Raw genomic sequence first — 17,700 nt, 5'->3', positions numbered from 1 at the left:
ACATTATCTCTTCATTGTGGCCATAATATTTATCCTTGTATCCAGGTATTGACGGCCCTGTTGAAACTGAAGCAACTGGGTCTGATCCATGCCGATCTGAAGCCAGAGAACATCATGCTGGTGGACCCAGTGCGACAACCATACCGCGTCAAAGTGATAGACTTCGGCAGCGCCTCTCATGTCAGCAAGACGGTGTGCAACACGTACCTGCAGTCGCGCTACTATCGTGCCCCCGAGATCATCCTGGGCCTGCCCTTCTGCGAGGCAATCGACATGTGGTCGCTGGGCTGTGTGGTGGCGGAGCTCTTTCTCGGCTGGCCCCTGTATCCGGGCAGCTCGGAGTTCGACCAGATCCGCTACATTTCGCAGACGCAGGGCCTGCCCACGGAGCACATGCTGAACAGCGCCTCGAAGACGTCCAAGTTCTTTTACCGCGACGTCGACTCCACGTATCCCTTCTGGCGGCTAAAGACCACCGAGGAGCACGAGGCGGAGACGAACACGAAGAGCAAGGAGGCCCGCAAGTACATTTTCAACTGTCTGGACGACATTGGCCAGGTGAATGTGCCCACGGACCTGGAGGGCGGTCAGCTGCTTGCGGAGAAGACGGACCGCCGCGAGTTCATTGATCTGCTGAAGCGCATGCTGACCATCGACCAGGAGCGTCGTCTGACACCCGCCGAGGCGCTAAATCACTCGTTTACGCGTCTGACCCATTTGGTGGACTATGTGTACTGCAATAATGTCAAGGCCTCGGTCCAGATGATGGAGGTGTGCCGCCGGGGCGATTTCCACACGTAAGTGTCCCAAAGTAGTCCTTCATGTGGCTCTTATCATCATTATCCTTCGTTTTTCACCCGCAGAGTGCAGCCCGCTTCGACTCTGGTCACAAACTTTGTGCCTTCGAGCACCGAAAACATGACGTTCACGATCAACAACCAGCTGACCAGCCAGGTGCAGCGTCTTGTGCGCGATGGACGTCCCTTGGCCTACGAGGGCTTGTACCAGATCTACAACGGACGCAGCGTGGCCAGGCAGTACCCTCAGGCGCGGACGGATAGCTTCCAGCATCAGCTTGTGTCGAACATTTTGTGCCCGCCCTCTTACCAGGCCATGCCCAGTCCGACCAAGCATGTGGTGGTGGGCAGTGCCACCATGCAGCCCCCGTTGCAGGTGCCGCCGCAGCAGTATGTCAATGTGCCGGTGCCGGTATCCATGGTGGAGCCCACATCTGGGCAGAGGATGTTGCTGACGAACCGGGTGCAGGCGAGCGGTGTTGCCTGGCCGCAAACTGGCAGGCAGATGGCCTTGGTGCCTTCGTGGCCACAGCAGGCGCCCGCCCACTCGCTTATCGTGGACTCTACGCCGCTGTTCAACGTGGAGGAGATCTACCCGAAGCATCACCTCAACTTGCCACGCAACGATCTCAAGAAGGAGTCGCCGGCTCACCATCTAGCGTGAGTGCTCAACCTGGAATTGCTTCCACAATTTACCAATTTAATCCGTTTCCTCTCTTATCCAGTAAGGGAAACTCTTATCGCGCGCCGCGGCACGAGAAGAAAGAGCACCAGCAGCTGTCGCCGGTGAAGAAGCGGGTGAAGGAGAGCTCACCGCCGCATCAGCAGCGCTACCAGCGCACCACCCACGTCTCGCCGCAGTATCACGCGCACCACAACTGCAGCTATGGCAACGGAGGAGGTGGTGGTGGCTACAGCGCCAATGCGGGATCGGTGGTGGCCTCCTCGGCTACCTCCGCCAGCAGTGAGTGCACAATGAATGGAATATCAATATATATCCCTTGTATTCTAGCCTATATCCATTCATCTTATTTTCCCTCTTCCTTTCGTAGACATTGTGAACGTCGGTTCGTCGAGCTCGCACCATCACCATGCCCCGGTGGCCCATGCCCAGCCTAGCTACAGCAGCTCCTCCTCGTCGGCTCATCATATTGTAAGCAACTGCAACGCGAACGGAGGTGGAGGCTACCCACAGCCGCCGGTACATGCCCACCAACAGCATTCGCATACGACGCAGCCCCATCCCCAACAGAATCCCGGCCAGCATTTGCAGCAACACCAGCCGCTGCCGCAGCATGTGAAGCAGCCGACGATCACCATTCACGATACGCCCTCGCCCACGGCCGTGATTACGATCTCCGACAGTGAGGACGAGGGCGGTGATGGACTTGGAGTGGGAGGAGTGGGCCAGGTGCCGGTGGTCAAGCAGAGAGCGCATGCCCAGTCGCAGACAAGCAGCAGTCTTCTGCAGCAGCAGCACGCGCCCAGCTCCAGCTCTTCGTGCAGCAGAAGCAGCGCCCATCAGCAGCCGCAGCATCCGCAACACCAGCAGCAGCAGCAGCAGCAGATAACTTATGGTAATGCCCAGACCCAGAGCCACCAGAGCCACCTGGGACCCAGCAGCAAGGGTAGCCAGCATAGCAGTAGCCATAGCAGTAACAGTAGCCACAGTAGCAGTAGTCACCACCACCACCCTCATCATCTGAATCCGTCTCATCAATTGAATCCGCCTCATCAGCCAACGAGTGGAAGTGGAATAGGATTAGCGGGAGCGGGAGCGGGAACTGGCACGGGATCGGCAGCGGGATCGGGAACGCAGCTTCAGCAACAGCTCCAGCCACAGTCGCAGCCGCAGCCGCAGTCTCATACTCAGCCGGCGACGCATCCTCATTACCATGCCACGTCCTCCTCCTCCTCATCCACTTCTGCTTCTACTTCCAGTCACCATCATCAGCATCACCCCCATCACCCAACCGGTTCCTCCTCCATGTCCTCATCCACTCAGTTTGGTGCCCCCGTCCCTGTCCTCTGCCCCAGTCTCTCCTCCCAATCTCAGTCGCATCTCAGTCGCCATAAGCAATCGCAGCACGTCCAGCTAGTAATTCCATGCGTAACCGTAGGTGACCACGATCCGGAAGATGCTCGCCGTCGTCATCACGCCGCCGCCGCAGCCGCCGTGGGAAGTCCAAAGCACCATCATACTCATCACCAGCACCAACAGCAGCCGGCCCCGCAGCAACCAGCTCCTCCGCCGCAGCAGCAGCAGCATCAATACCAGCCGCAGCAGCAGCCTCCACCGCAGCAGGTACAGCCCAGCATCAAGTACGAGCCCGGTCAGTCGCAGAAGAAGCGTATCCTGGCCATGGCCCAGAGCGAGTGTGGCTACCAGCCGCAGCTGCCCAGCCAGCCGCCGTCCTCCGCTAGTCTGCCGCACATTCCCACGAAGCAGGAGCCGGCCGAGTTTTATCCAGAGTACGCAGCAGCAGCCCCTCCGCCGCCACAGCAACAACAGCTGGACACAAAGCGCTCTTCCTGGGCGCCCACCTCCTCGACGAGTGGCGTGGCTGCTCCTCCCTTAGCCCATCCAAAGAGAGAGGCCCCATCGGCGGCTCCCATCAGCTATGTGGCCCCGTCGGTGGCCCCACCGCTGGCTCACTCCAAGAGCAGCTCCGCCTCATCGTCGTCGTCGATTACCGCGGCGGCAGCAGCAGCGGCTGCTGCAGCTGCGGCAGCGGCGGCCAGCGTGGGTCCACCTTCGTGGGGTGCTCCGCAGGTTTACCGGCAGCCATCGCAACCGCCGCCGGGCAGCGTGGCGCTCAGTGTGGGAGCTCAGCCGCCGCCGGTGGCTCCGCATCCGCACCATCCACACAGTCACAGCGGCCATCATCATCACCAGGCGGGCACACCGTTGGGCGGATCTCCATCTTCAACAGCGGCGGCTGCCTTGCTGCAGCCGGATATCTACGGCCAAGGAGACATTTACCGCCGCCCCACGGTCTTTGTGTCGCAGGCGGCGCCCAGCTATGCGTACGCCAATAGGGCAGTGGTGGCCCCACCGCCGGCCCATAACAGCTCCAGTCGTCAGGTGAGCCTGAATCCCCCATTAAAAGGGGCTTTTAATATACATATAATTATATATTTATATATTACTTGTCTTACCTCCAGGTGATACCATCGCACCCGCTACCGGCGCACATCCAGATACCCACCCAGTACAGCCAGTTTGGACCGCTCAGTCCTGCCCAGGTAGCTGCCAGCAAGCACGCGGCGCACTTTGCGCCCACCAACATATGGTATGGGGCTGAGTAGGCTGAGACCGAAATGGGAGAGAAGAGGGGCGACGGGACGAGAGGAAAACCAAGAACCTGAACCACCCAAGCACACGCACCACACCACCACCACCCACCCAAGTTGTTCTAATCTTGAGCTAGAGAGCCCGGGTGACTGATTCAACGCTCGAGTGAGTCGAAAATGCCGGGATGCCGAGCCGAAATTGTAGCTTCTCTGTTTGAGGCCGGAAGCCAATGTGGTGTACTAACGAAAGGTCTTTCTTTTCCGTATTTTGCCTTCACAGATCGTTTGTGGCCTCGGCCGAGGGAGTTGACCAACCACCAGAGCACAGCCAAGAACTGCAGCAGCTCCAACTGACCCAGTGCTGGTGGTTTATGCTGCTCATGCAGCAGACCATCATCCACAACACCAGTATGCTGAGCAGCGACAATGCAACAACAGCGGCAACAACAGCCGCAGCAACAGCAACACACACAGCCACAGCAGCAACATCCTCGTCCTCCTGCTCCTCCTCCTCCTCCTCCTTCGGAAGCAACAATAGGGCACACCGGCCACATTGAGTAGATGTTCTAGGAACCCCAAACCCCATCCCTACATAGACAGCACTCGTCCCGCCAGTTCTCAGTTTGTTTTTTTTTTTTTTTGTTTTTGCCGAGAAATCCTGTTTCGTTGGATTTCTGAGGGATTGTATATTAAGTAGTCACTCTTTCTTCACGACTATTTTATTATCTTTTTTTTTATAAATAATATTAATAAATGTACAGCGCTGTTACACGCAACTGGGTGTAAAGTGCTCAGCCTAAACATTTTGTGAGTTGTGTGCAACTAAACACAACCAGACACTCTCCCACACACACACCTATTGAGAGCTATAGCTTCACTTTCTATATATTATATGTGCCAATCTAAAGGCATATATTCAAGTTGTTTTTCAAGCGTTTCATCTTAAAATGTGTGTTGTGTGTACTTTTATTGATAACTTCTACATAATATTCTCTATATACCACACACATAATATATATTATATACATGCATATATGTTATACTTACTATTATTAAATACTATATATCGAAAGAAGAGCAAAACTAAAGTAAGGCTAACACGAGCACGTAAGAGAAAGCTTAGAAATTCCTTAGACTTTCGGCAAGTACCTCAGCAAAATCGAAAGAATCAATAGAAAATCGATGGGCAGTCGTAAGACTCGATGGAAAATCGATGGAATACCTATACAATTGATAGGAAATCAATGGAAAGTTTAAATAATCAATAGGAATTCAATGAAAAATCTAAATAATCGATACGAAATTGATAGAAAATCGATATATTAACAGCAAAACAGCCGAAACATCAAAAACGAGAAAGGAACACACATGAATGTTATGCAATTTGCCTTTTACACAAAACAAAATGATGTAACGAGATGAATATAAAGACGAAGAAATTAAGATGTAAAGATACAAGATGAAGATGAAGAGAAAGTTGGAGTTGAGAAGAAAGAAAGAATTCGTAGAAACCACAAAAACAAATTGAATACCGCGAAAACCTTACTAGCAAACAAAAAGCAACTAATAATAGGTAACAAACACACCCTAGGAGATATCAACAAAGTAAAGCTAACATAACCATTACATAGATCATAGCTCATAGATATATATAAATATATATATTTAGAAGGGAAGATCCCAGAGAAGCATCGTCAAAGTTTTTTACACACTCGTAACCCACACCACACACTCATAGGAATAACCGCGAAATAAATACAAAATATAACGTACGGAATACAATTAACAAATAACGATTCTAAATTATGTTAACGAGCAACAAACAAATAATTATAGGAACAAACTTGTACATAAATGCATAAATATTGATACTAGAGAGGAGCATAGTCCTCGATCGAAGAGGAGGTCAAAGAGAGTTTCCCAACTAAAGGCCAAATCAAGCCAACTCAGCTTGGTTAGCCTGCCGTTATAGTTTTAGATCCCCACATATGTATGTTTTTTCGCCTTTTAGGTATGCTTTCGAGTAGAGGGAAACGGTTGGGAAAGTTTACTAAAGTACAAAAACCAAACAACAAAAATAAGAAAGCAATCTAGCAGTAACACGGCAAGAGTAAACCTTTTAAACTTTTACATATTTCCCCTTCTCGATTACAACACGCAAAAACCTTTAATTAATTCAAATACCCCTTGGCCGTTGCTTTTTGTGTAAATAGGGAATGAAAATTTGATATGTACAAACCTGGCTTACTTTACACACACGCCCATTAGATCCTATACCCAATATATTTATAAAGTACACTATTAATATAAACTAAATCTTGTTAAATAGGTTTCCTAAAGTATTTCGTAGTTAGTCTTAAACTTAAACTTGTCGCAGAAACTAATTTCTTTCGTTCCCTTAGAGGGTGGCACTTCCTAATATAAACAAAAACAAAAACCAGATACTGATACCGATAACTGATACCCACACGTGGACGGGAGTGGATCATAGCATATAATTATTGTGATGTAGTTTTTAACAAGCAAAGGGAAATCGTTTTTTGGCAGATTAGAAATTACCTAAACCTTTAAATAAATAATTATATACATAAAGCTAACCAATTGCGATACTGGCATCTAAATACGTTAACTAAAAAGCAGTTTTTTTAATATTAACATAAACATAACTTTTTAACAAAAGTATGGAAGGGCAAATGGAGAAGGAACATACCCAATATTTGCAGTAGGGAAAAACAAGAAAGGAATAAAAAAGAAAATAAGGGAAAGCATTAGACGTAATTAAGAAAACGTTAGTGTTGTGAATATATACGAGTAAAAAAAGCAAGCCAACATACATACATACATATATGTATGGCTAGGGCTAGAACTAGAGCTAGATCTAGGTGTGGTTCAAGTACATTTATATTATGGATATATATATTTTTTGTGTATAAACAATAAAAACGGAAACCAGCAACAATTAACAGCAGATTAACAATGGCAGTTTTAAGGACTCTTGTTTAAACTCAGTCTAGATAATAGAAAATAGACGTAGACGTTTTTTTATAGAAATTTTATGGACCATTCAACTAAAGTATATATATACTAAAAATAAGCATGGATATTTTGAATAAAAACAATTGTGTCAGCGGAAATAAGTTTTTCAATCTGTGTTTCCGATTTGTTTTCTTGCTAACTTTCAATTATATATTAAAATACAACAAATAAATGTACATGTCTTATTGCTAAACTTTTCTTCACTTTCTAACGAAGCGAGAAAGCAACCAGCATAAACGAAAGGAAACAAAAAATAAGGAAAAAAACAAATCAAGAACGCTTTAAATGTAACAAAAACGAAACGTTAATAGACTTATGACAAACAACAAACAAACAAATTAAATTAATATTAAACAAATTACATTTATATATTTAAAGAAAAACAAATTACAACTTATTTAAAAAAACAAACTCGCACTCAATACGTCAGAGGGAGAGCTAGAAATCCACACAAAACACTCAAATATACGTATATATTTAATGGAGAAAAGCGTTTTAACTGTGTAGCCTTAATATTTGTACTCGTCGTCCTATCGATTTTCAAAAACAAAGCATAAGATTGTCTCGTGTATTACGATAAATACGATAGGATAACAATAAGTAGAGCCACAGCTAATACTGATGCAGATCGGTGTTTGCTACCATATATATATTTCTTATGTACTTTCGGATGAGTTGCCTTTACTTTACTATTTTTTAACACCCTTAGTTTTACCATTTACACTTACTCTTTATTTACTTTCGTGTTTGTCTTTTTATAATTGTAAAACCATTTAATATATAACGGAACACAACATAAATCATATAAATATTGCTTACAATTACAAAGATTTATAAATGCATATATGCTTATACTTACTTATGTCCTACAACAAATATATATATTATAAACAGATATATCTTAACGCAATTTTTTGTTTGTTTTCATTTCGTTTCTCCTTACTTTCCATTATATGCCTGATTTTTTTAATAAAGAAAGTTAATCAAAAGACAGGCGAAGATGAACAACAACAAATACAACATATATCCCACCAAATTACAAAGGAGTAAATAATTTTAAAGTTTAAATACAATTAGTGAATGAACATGAATAATAATCGGAGAGAAAGCATACTCTTTGTCGACGTCGATACTTAGCCGTCAGTCAACAGTTTTAGTTTAAGTTTAGTGTGCGAAAAGAGGCTAGCTTCGACTAATTTAGACTTAGTTAAAGACCAACCAGGTTTCTGCAGATTATAGATTGATTTCGCAAATACCCCCAGACACTCTTAGAACAAGGGCAACATAAGGAATAAGATGTGACGTATGGCGTTACGTATCTTAGTCGTTATATTGCCTTTGCCTTACACCACGAACCTCCAACCTCGAACACCCCCCACGAAGACGACCAACAATTGATGAGCTTTTACCGGAAATTAATGATATTTTGTTTTGCATTTACCAAAACAGAGCCAGCGAGAGTCGTGTCGTCGTCATAAAGTCAGAGTTAGAGCCCAAACCGGAAGCCGAACCCAGATTGAACAATGGGAATATTATTACAGAGGTGTTGACACAACAAGATTGATAAGAACCCGTCCATAATTAGATTTCTTTCATTTGCGCTGGACATGAGAAGATCGATCCAGGCAATAATTATAGCAGGGGGCCCCCTCTCAAACCTAACAACATTCGAACTTAGCTTAATGATATCGGATAACGGATAAACGGAACCTAGTAGTCCAGTAATTATTACTTACGATATTGACATAATCTTCGTGTTTCTTCTTCACTTGAAGAACTTTCTCCAAACTCTCTCTCTCTCTCTAAAGAACTCTCTTAACTAAAATTGTGGTTCGGATTGAAAAATTAGATGTTTTAATACACACACCCACAAACACACAGATAAATCTATGAATATATATATATATAAATATACATATATGTATATGCGGATATATTTTATTAAATACGAAATTATTTCCTAAATAATGAATAAGAAATGAAACGATAACCGAAATGTTGATGTGTGAAATTTATAAGACTAGCATATTTCCTACCTAAAGAAAAACAAAACCAAATAATAAACGTTATATTATATATACACGAAATATGATAAATAGCAGCTAGAGCTGAGATCGTACTCATAGACATACATATACACGTGTAGGCATATTAAGCTCTATCCAACGGAAAAGATATTGAATTTAAAAGATCGTACCTTTTTGCTGATTTGAAAACAAGCGAGAAATGGGAAAGCGAATGTATTACGAAAGTCAGAGGGCAGCGATTCCAACAGATATTTCTTGTAGTCATTATTGGGTGATGCGAACGTAATCGAAACAATATATGTTTTAGTAGATCCAGAGCAGAGAGCACTTTTATGAGATTTGCTTTTTATATACGACATATAAGATACATATATAGGGGTATAGAGGTTACACACTCTTAAGCGAGGCAAGCCGCAGTTTCAGATTAAAGAATTTAAATATTTTTATATACGACTCGAGTAGAGAGACTACAAATACGTATATCCGTATACACAGGTGTATGTATAGCGAACATAGCGAGGGCAGGCCAAATAGAGGCCAGGCTTTGAAGGAGGTGAACCAAAGGAGGATAATCAAAACACAGCGCACACACAGAGACACACCCAACATTAGACCTGACACATGACATCCCATGAACACCGCTAGAATATAGGGTTTGTTTTCGTGGGCACCAAGTCATATTCATTCGACCCCTAGCACCCGTAGGCACCTACTGACCTACCAACCTACCTAAGATTACGATTACGATTACGACGAATCCCCGACCTCAAGGGATCCCTGGGTTAGACAACAACGAATTGCCGGGCAAGTGGAACCTGAGAGACTCCTGTCCCAAGAATGCAACCCGCAACAAATTAATGTTTTCGATCGCCAACGAAGAGACCTTTGACCCGTAGTCTAGACGTGAACTCATCTAGATAATTGTTGTCAAAGTCAGCTCACCAACCAATGATTTAACACTAAAACATCTCACTTGAGAGCTACTCACCGACATCAGACACTTTAAACACAACAACTACACTATGATCACCAAGAAATCTAGTCTACATCAAAAGACTCACCATTGATTTATCAAAAAAAAAAAGCAAACAAAACCACAATTCTATAATTAAATCATACAAAACTTTATTCCAAACTACGTAAATACTCACAAACACTCGACCACACCAATCGTAATTAATCTACTTTTTTGTATTCTACACGTATCTCTATGAATGTGTACTGAGTGTTTTTACATGGTGTCCTCTCTTATTTAGTCGTAAGGATATCCGATATCGAAATCGAAGTCGCAGGTTGATGGTTAATTAATGCGAAAGTGTGAAGCGGAAATAGAATTCAAACTTATATCAAAAACCAAGCACACCGATACATTTAGCATTGTACTTGATAAGAGCTAATGGATACTAGCGTATAATCGTATGCGAATCAAAATATTGAATATATAAATATATATCCTCCATGTCGTAATCGGATATGCGTACCTTTTCGAGGGGCCCCAGACAAAGCCCAGAGATTGGGAGGCCAGCTAATTTATCAAATACAATTAATAGTAGCCATAGGGTATAATTGAATTGTCTCGAGACCAAAAAAGAAATACTCAAAACCAATCGATGTAATTGAAACAATGAGCCGCAACGTTTGTATTTATGTATAGAGCTCCCTCCCTAACCAAACAGATAAACCCATAACAATCGAGTTCCGATTTCACCAGAGTTAGGCAGCAATTAGGCTAAGGTAACGGTAATGATACCGATAAAGATTAACTCGAGTTGCGCCAACTTAGTGGCAATGTAAACGCATCTAGGTAATTGATAGATATGAATAAGAACTTTTGACTTTTATGGCTGTTTAGAGATTTTATAATACGTCTATATCGATATAGAACTATATATACATACAAACATGAGATACATAAGCCCGGCATTTTCGTAAATTATTTACATACTCAAAGACACATAGACACGCCCGACGACACTTTGTCCCACGGGAGGATACCCACGATTCCCCGCTGATTTTCGGCTAGTTCTGGCTTGATCCTTGGCAAGTACCCCTCCCATCGAATCCGCAGCCCCTCTCCGGGGCCACCGGGATGGTCCCTCTTGGTAGCGAATAGAGAAAACAAATCGAACATTGTGAAATTTAGTGTCTTTACACTTTAAAGAGAATATATACAAATGCGGATTAAGGAAGAAATGTGAATGTAGAACGCCTATAGCTAAGCATCACTCACACACACGACACACACACACAAATTATGATAAATGGTAAATCTAAACATACTCTCGTATATATGCCTAAAAGGATAACGTGTAGTAATCTACAGCCACCACAAACAATTACAAATAAATGTCTATATATGCATACTTATGTGTATGGATCGAACGAGATTAATTACACGCGATAGGTGTACGTCATTATATACTTGAATGTATTTGTGTATATGGAAACAAGCGCTATCAAAGTAAACAAAATTATAAAAAACAAAACCAACAGAACAAAAAGAAAAAAAAACAAAAAGAAAATAAACAAAAAAAAAAAAAGATTAACAAATAACAAATACAAAACACAAAATTATCAAAAGAAAATGGAAAAGCGTCTTTTATTCGAATTATTTTCTTTCTCAGGTCGAGTTAAGGGGACTCAAATTAATACATTTCCGAATTCTTGCAGGGTATTTTAATTCCAGTCAGAATCTTATAACTCAGGACACAGACATTTCTGGTCCTATAACCCATATTTATTCTTGATCAGCATCAAGAGGAGCAGGAAAGGAAAAATTTTTTTGGTCATTTTTACATCGTTAAAATTTTCCAATTTCGATTTGTTTTTTTCTACTTTTTAATTATTTTCCGATCTTTCCTATGACAGCTATATATATATGTATATATATATATATATATATATATATGTATATACAGTCGAGTCCCGATAATTCGTAATGGCAAGGGGATCACTTTTTTTACGAATTAGACGGGAATTCGATTTATCGAGATTTCTATTTAACGGGGCTCAAAAATGAAAGAGTCGAATAAACGGGGTTTTTAATTAAAATTAAATTAAATTAAAATTAAACAAACATTATAAGCATGTACATTCATTTGTACGTTTTTCAAATTAAAGGAAAATAAAACCATAACATAAAATTATAGAACTAAAATTTAAACTATTAAGCATAAACATTAAATTATAAAAAACAAAAATTCAAGCTTTAAAATAATTGGTAATTTTTGATTGCTTGATGTTCTTTTTCTTTTATTTTTTCCATTGCATTTTCTAAACCTATTAGGTTGTCAAAGATACTTTTTGGCACATCATGGGTCGAAAAATAATGTTTAAGTTGAGAAATTAATGCTCTGGCTTGTAAATTCGTTAAAATTTCTTCTCCATCGGCGTCATCATCCTCGTCACTTTCAGAATTGTTGGGCAAAACTTCTTCCAAAATTAGATTGCATTATAAACTCTTTTTTCTGTAGAATTGATGATATTGTTGATGGAGCGATATCGAATTGTTTTGAAATGCTAATGCATAGCGACATAAAGGCGGCATAGCTGTCGCATTACGATTTATAAGAGGTTACGAAACAAAATTACGATTTATAAGAGGTTCAATATTCATTGCGTTGCGCCAAATAATACGAATTAACGAGGGGACCAAAATGTATGGATTTTTTACGAATTAACGAGTTTTTTCAAGGGGACAGAATTTTTTACGAATTATCGCGATTTTCGATTTAGCGGGGTACGAATTATCGGGATTCGACTGTATATATATATATATATGTATATATATATCTATATGTATAGTCCACAGATTCGCCATGTTCCGATTTATATACTAGTAAAATTATATATACGAATAACTCTATAGTTTCATTCAAATAGCTTGCTCTTAAATTTCTTCCAAAACAAATCTCGGATATGTATATGATTCCCAATCGGTTCTAACATCCCCGGAACGAAGTGATGCCTACCAGCCAAGTCTCAGAAATGTGTTGTGTTACAAAAGTTGCAAGTCATTGTTTATTAGTGTTCAAAGTTAGTAAGTGATCATACATATTTACTGGTCATAGGTACTTACTGGCCATAGATACATACTGTTCAGAGTTACTTACTGCTCAGAGTTACTTAATGATCAGAGTTACTTACCTCTCATAGTTAGTTACTAATCATAGTTTATTAAATATCTTCTAAAAATATGGTATTATAATTTTAGTAGGAAGTATATAACTCCGTAAAGGAGTCATTTCCGACCCTATAGTCCATATATATTCTTGATCAGCATCAACAGGCGAATCTTTCTAGGCATGCAGGAAAGGACATAAATGTTGGCCATTTTTTCCAAATTTTATCGTTAAAACTGTTTAAAGTTTTAATTTTTCTACAGTTTTAATTGAGTATTTCCCGATCGTTCCTATGACAGCTATATATATGTATATATACAGTCCACCGATTCGCCATGTTCCGACTTATACACTAGTAAAATTATATAGAAGAATAACTCCATGGTTTCATTTAAATAGCTTGCTCTTAAATTTGTTCCAAAACAAATCTCGGACATGTATATGATTCCCAATCGGTTCTAACATCCCCGGAACGAAGTGATGCCTACCAGCCAAGTCTCAGAAATGTGTTGTGTTACAAAAGTTGCAAGTCATTGTTTATTAGTGTTCAAAGTTAGTAAGTGATCATACATATTTACTGGTCATAGGTACTTACTGGCCATAGATACATACTGTTCAGAGTTACTTACTGCTCAGAGTTACTTAATGATCAGAGTTACTTACCTCTCATAGTTAGTTACTAATCATAGTTTATTAAATATCTTCTAAAAATATGGTATTATAATTTTAGTAGGAAGTATATAACTCCGTAAAGGAGTCATTTCCGACCCTATAGTCCATATATATTCTTGATCAGCATCAACAGGCGAATCTTTCTAGGCATGCAGGAAAGGACATAAATGTTGGCCATTTTTTCCAAATTTTATCGTTAAAACTGTTTAAAGTTTTAATTTTTCTACAGTTTTAATTGAGTATTTCCCGATCGTTCCTATGACAGCTATATATATGTATATATACAGTCCACCGATTCGCCATGTTCCGACTTATACACTAGTAAAATTATATAGAAGAATAACTCCATGGTTTCATTTAAATAGCTTGCTCTTAAATTTGTTCCAAAACAAATCTCGGACATGTATATGATTCCCAATCGGTTCTAACATCCCCGGAACGAAGTGATGCCTACCAGCCAAGTCTCAGAAATGTGTTGTGTTACAAAAGTTGCAAGTCATTGTTTATTAGTGTTCAAAGTTAGTAAGTGATCATACATATTTACTGGTCATAGGTACTTACTGGCCATAGATACATACTGTTCAGAGTTACTTACTGCTCAGAGTTACTTAATGATCAGAGTTACTTACCTCTCATAGTTAGGTACTAATCATAGTTTATTAAATATCTTCTAAAAATATGGTATTATAATTTTAGTAGGAAGTATATAACTCCGTAAAGGAGTCATTTCCGACCCTATAGTCCATATATATTCTTGATCAGCATCAACAGGCGAATCTTTCTAGGCATGCAGGAAAGGACATAAATGTTGGCCATTTTTTCCAAATTTTATCGTTAAAACTGTTTAAAGTTTTAATTTTTCTACAGTTTTAATTGAGTATTTCCCGATCGTTCCTATGACAGCTATATATATGTATATATACAGTCCACCGATTCGCCATGTTCCGACTTATACACTAGTAAAATTATATAGAAGAATAACTCCATGGTTTCATTTAAATAGCTTGCTCTTAAATTTGTTCCAAAACAAATCTCGGACATGTATATGATTCCCAATCGGTTCTAACATCCCCGGAACGAAGTGATGCCTACCAGCCAAGTCTCAGAAATGTGTTGTGTTACAAAAGTTGCAAGTCATTGTTTATTAGTGTTCAAAGTTAGTAAGTGATCATACATATTTACTGGTCATAGGTACTTACTGGCCATAGATACATACTGTTCAGAGTTACTTACTGCTCAGAGTTACTTAATGATCAGAGTTACTTACCTCTCATAGTTAGGTACTAATCATAGTTTATTAAATATCTTCTAAAAATATGGTATTATAATTTTAGTAGGAAGTATATAACTCCGTAAAGGAGTCATTTCCGACCCTATAGTCCATATATATTCTTGATCAGCATCAACAGGCGAATCTTTCTAGGCATGCAGGAAAGGACATAAATGTTGGCCATTTTTTCCAAATTTTATCGTTAAAACTGTTTAAAGTTTTAATTTTTCTACAGTTTTAATTGAGTATTTCCCGATCGTTCCTATGACAGCTATATATATGTATATATACAGTCCACCGATTCGCCATGTTCCGACTTATACACTAGTAAAATTATATAGAAGAATAACTCCATGGTTTCATTTAAATAGCTTGCTCTTAAATTTGTTCCAAAACAAATCTCGGACATGTATATGATTCCCAATCGGTTCTAACATCCCCTGAACGAAGTGATGCCTAACAGCCAAGTCTCAGAAATGTGTTGTGTTACAAAAGTTGCAAGTCATTGTTTATTAGTGTTCAAAGTAAGTAAGTGATCATACATATTTGCTGGTCATAGGTACTTACTGGTCATAGATACATACTGTTCAGAGTTACTTACTGCTCAGAGTTAATTGCTGATCAAAGTTACTCAATGTTCATAGATACTTAATGTTCATTGTTACTTACTGATCATAGTTTCTTATTGGTCGTATTAAAATATAAATAAATATCTACTAAAGGAATGGTATTATAATTTTAGTCAGAAGCTTATAACTCTGGAAGGATTCATTTTCGACCCTATAATCCATATATATTCTTGATCAGCATCAACAGGCGAAAAAGAAAAAAACAATACTTAAGTTTCGTAGAATATTCCTTTAGTAATAATCATAGAAGGCCACTGAGTGTGACGGTTGGAGACAACCAAATTCAAATTCCAAAAATCAAATTTGGGCCTTCTCAGATAGACCCGAATAGCTCCCAAGGCTTAGAAGCGAGCAGTGCTGACCGACAAGCGAAATCTAACGCCCTCGAGGAGGACCAATTCTCTAGGACAAAGAAGAGAAGCACGAGTGAGTAACCGAATGGGAGTAAACCTCACATGACACTTCTTCCTTAAGTTCATCATGGGGCAGACGCTGTCCGAGCCGGTGACCACCAAGAACTCGGAGTGCTGCTCCAACAGTGCTTACCGTGTTGGCTCCAGCTGCATGCAGGGCTGGCGTTCGCACATGGAGGACGCGCACACCCACATCCTGGCCCTGCCCGACGACCCGCAGGCGGCCTTCTTCGCCGTTTACGATGGCCATGGTGGCGCTACGGTTGCCAACTTGGCGGGCAAGCATCTGCACAAGTTTGTGACCAAGCGGCCGGAGTACCGGGACAACTCGTTTGAGCTGGCCCTGAAGCGGGCCTTCCTTGACTTTGACCGCGAGATGGAGCACAATGGCTCTTGGGGTGACCAGATGGCTGGCTCCACCGCCGTGGTGGTGCTCATCCGGGAGCGACGCCTCTACTGCGCCAACGCTGGCGACTCGAGGGCCATTGCCTGCGTCGCCGGGGTGGTGCAGGCGCTATCCGTGGACCATAAGCCCAACGACGAGACCGAGATTAAGCGAATTAAGGCCGGTGGCGGCTGGGTGGAGTTCAACCGGGTCAACGGCAGCCTAGCGCTGTCCCGTGCCCTCGGCGATTTCATGTACAAGAAGAATAGGGAGAAGCAGCCCGAGGAGCAGATAGTCACCGCGGATCCGGACGTGGAGGTCCGCGACATCACCGACGACTGGGAGTTCGTGCTGCTGGCCTGCGACGGCATCTGGGATGTGATGACAAGCGTCGAGGTGGGCCAATTCGTACGCAGTCGCATTTCCGAGGGCCTGCAGCCAGAGGTGATCTGCGAGGAGCTGATGACCAACTGCCTGGCCCCGCGGCTCCAGGAAGTGGGCCTGGGCGGCGACAATATGACTGTGATCTTGGTGTGCCTGCTCCACAACAAGAGCTACGAGGATCTTGTTGTTCGCTGCGGCGGCAAGCGGAAGGTCCCTCCCGTGGAGACCCCCAAGACTATGAGCAGCATCACAGAGCAGCCGACTCTGAAGGTGGTCACGCCCTCAACGTATCCTCACGGAGCACAGAGCACCTCTAGCTCCCGATCGAGCATGAGTTTGGGACTGGGCCTCCAGAAGAGCGATTCTCGCCGGGAGGGTTCCTAACTAATATTCAAGCCACATCGCATTTCCATTAACTCCTTGTTCTCATTACCATGTTTCGGTTCACACATATCCCTGTTTCGGGTTAGGGGATCTGGTTCGACAGCCATCGTCCTCACTAATTTCAGCTTAAATTCTCAGTTAATTTTGTGTGGTTTCTCCTCCTCCTCCTTTACCAAATTGTATCAACAAAAGCTACCCAGGCGACTACTTCGAGCTCTTACAGTGTACAATTGATTACCTAGGACGGAATGGAGTCCAAATATAAGGATGTTATAATGAAAGATTTGA

The 17,700-nt window shown here is 42.1% G+C and overlaps 2 protein-coding genes across 7 annotated transcripts in view; both read left to right on the top strand.

Moving 5' to 3' along the window:
• Hipk (Homeodomain interacting protein kinase) overlaps nucleotides 1–11,739 on the top strand; it is a 43,839-nt gene extending 32,100 nt beyond the window's left edge. For 3 of the 6 annotated variants that reach the window (XM_020946941.2, XM_086827465.1, XM_086827463.1), the window contains 7 exons: nucleotides 46–797; nucleotides 864–1,457; nucleotides 1,523–1,761; nucleotides 1,850–2,374; nucleotides 2,918–3,882; nucleotides 3,963–4,257; nucleotides 4,372–11,739. In XM_020946941.2, the coding sequence (XP_020802600.2) occupies nucleotides 46–797; nucleotides 864–1,457; nucleotides 1,523–1,761; nucleotides 1,850–2,374; nucleotides 2,918–3,882; nucleotides 3,963–4,106 (3,219 nt within the window). In that variant the 3' untranslated portion in view covers nucleotides 4,107–4,257; nucleotides 4,372–11,739. Of the gene's footprint in view, nucleotides 1–45; nucleotides 798–863; nucleotides 1,458–1,522; nucleotides 1,762–1,849; nucleotides 3,883–3,962; nucleotides 4,258–4,371 lie in introns of all 6 variants that reach the window. The other 3 variants (XM_086827460.1, XM_086827464.1, XM_086827462.1) reach the window with 1 other exon arrangement.
• A 4,340-nt stretch (nucleotides 11,740–16,079) lies between these two features.
• Nucleotides 16,080–17,693, top strand: Ppm1 (PP2C family serine/threonine-protein phosphatase Ppm1). Its single transcript, XM_020946946.2, has 2 exons — nucleotides 16,080–16,272; nucleotides 16,321–17,693. The coding sequence occupies exon 2, from the start codon at nucleotides 16,327–16,329 to the stop codon at nucleotides 17,410–17,412; it is 1,086 nt and encodes a 361-aa protein (XP_020802605.2). The 5' UTR covers nucleotides 16,080–16,272; nucleotides 16,321–16,326; the 3' UTR covers nucleotides 17,413–17,693.
• The last annotated feature ends 7 nt before the right edge of the window (nucleotides 17,694–17,700 follow it).

This window comes from Drosophila serrata, unplaced genomic scaffold (assembly GCF_035046125.1).
Source record: "Drosophila serrata isolate PLE 108 unplaced genomic scaffold, ASM3504612v1 contig_172, whole genome shotgun sequence".
In the NCBI taxonomy this organism is placed as follows: domain Eukaryota; kingdom Metazoa; phylum Arthropoda; class Insecta; order Diptera; family Drosophilidae; genus Drosophila; species Drosophila serrata.
Note: the sequence above shows the minus strand (reverse complement) of the source record. Positions and strands in the feature narration are given on the sequence as shown.

What these genes read in the sequence shown, in the direction of transcription:
- Ppm1 (XM_020946946.2), top strand. Translation starts at nt 16,327, where the DNA reads ATGGGGCAGACGCTGTCCGAGCCGGTGACCACCAAGAACTCGGAGTGC.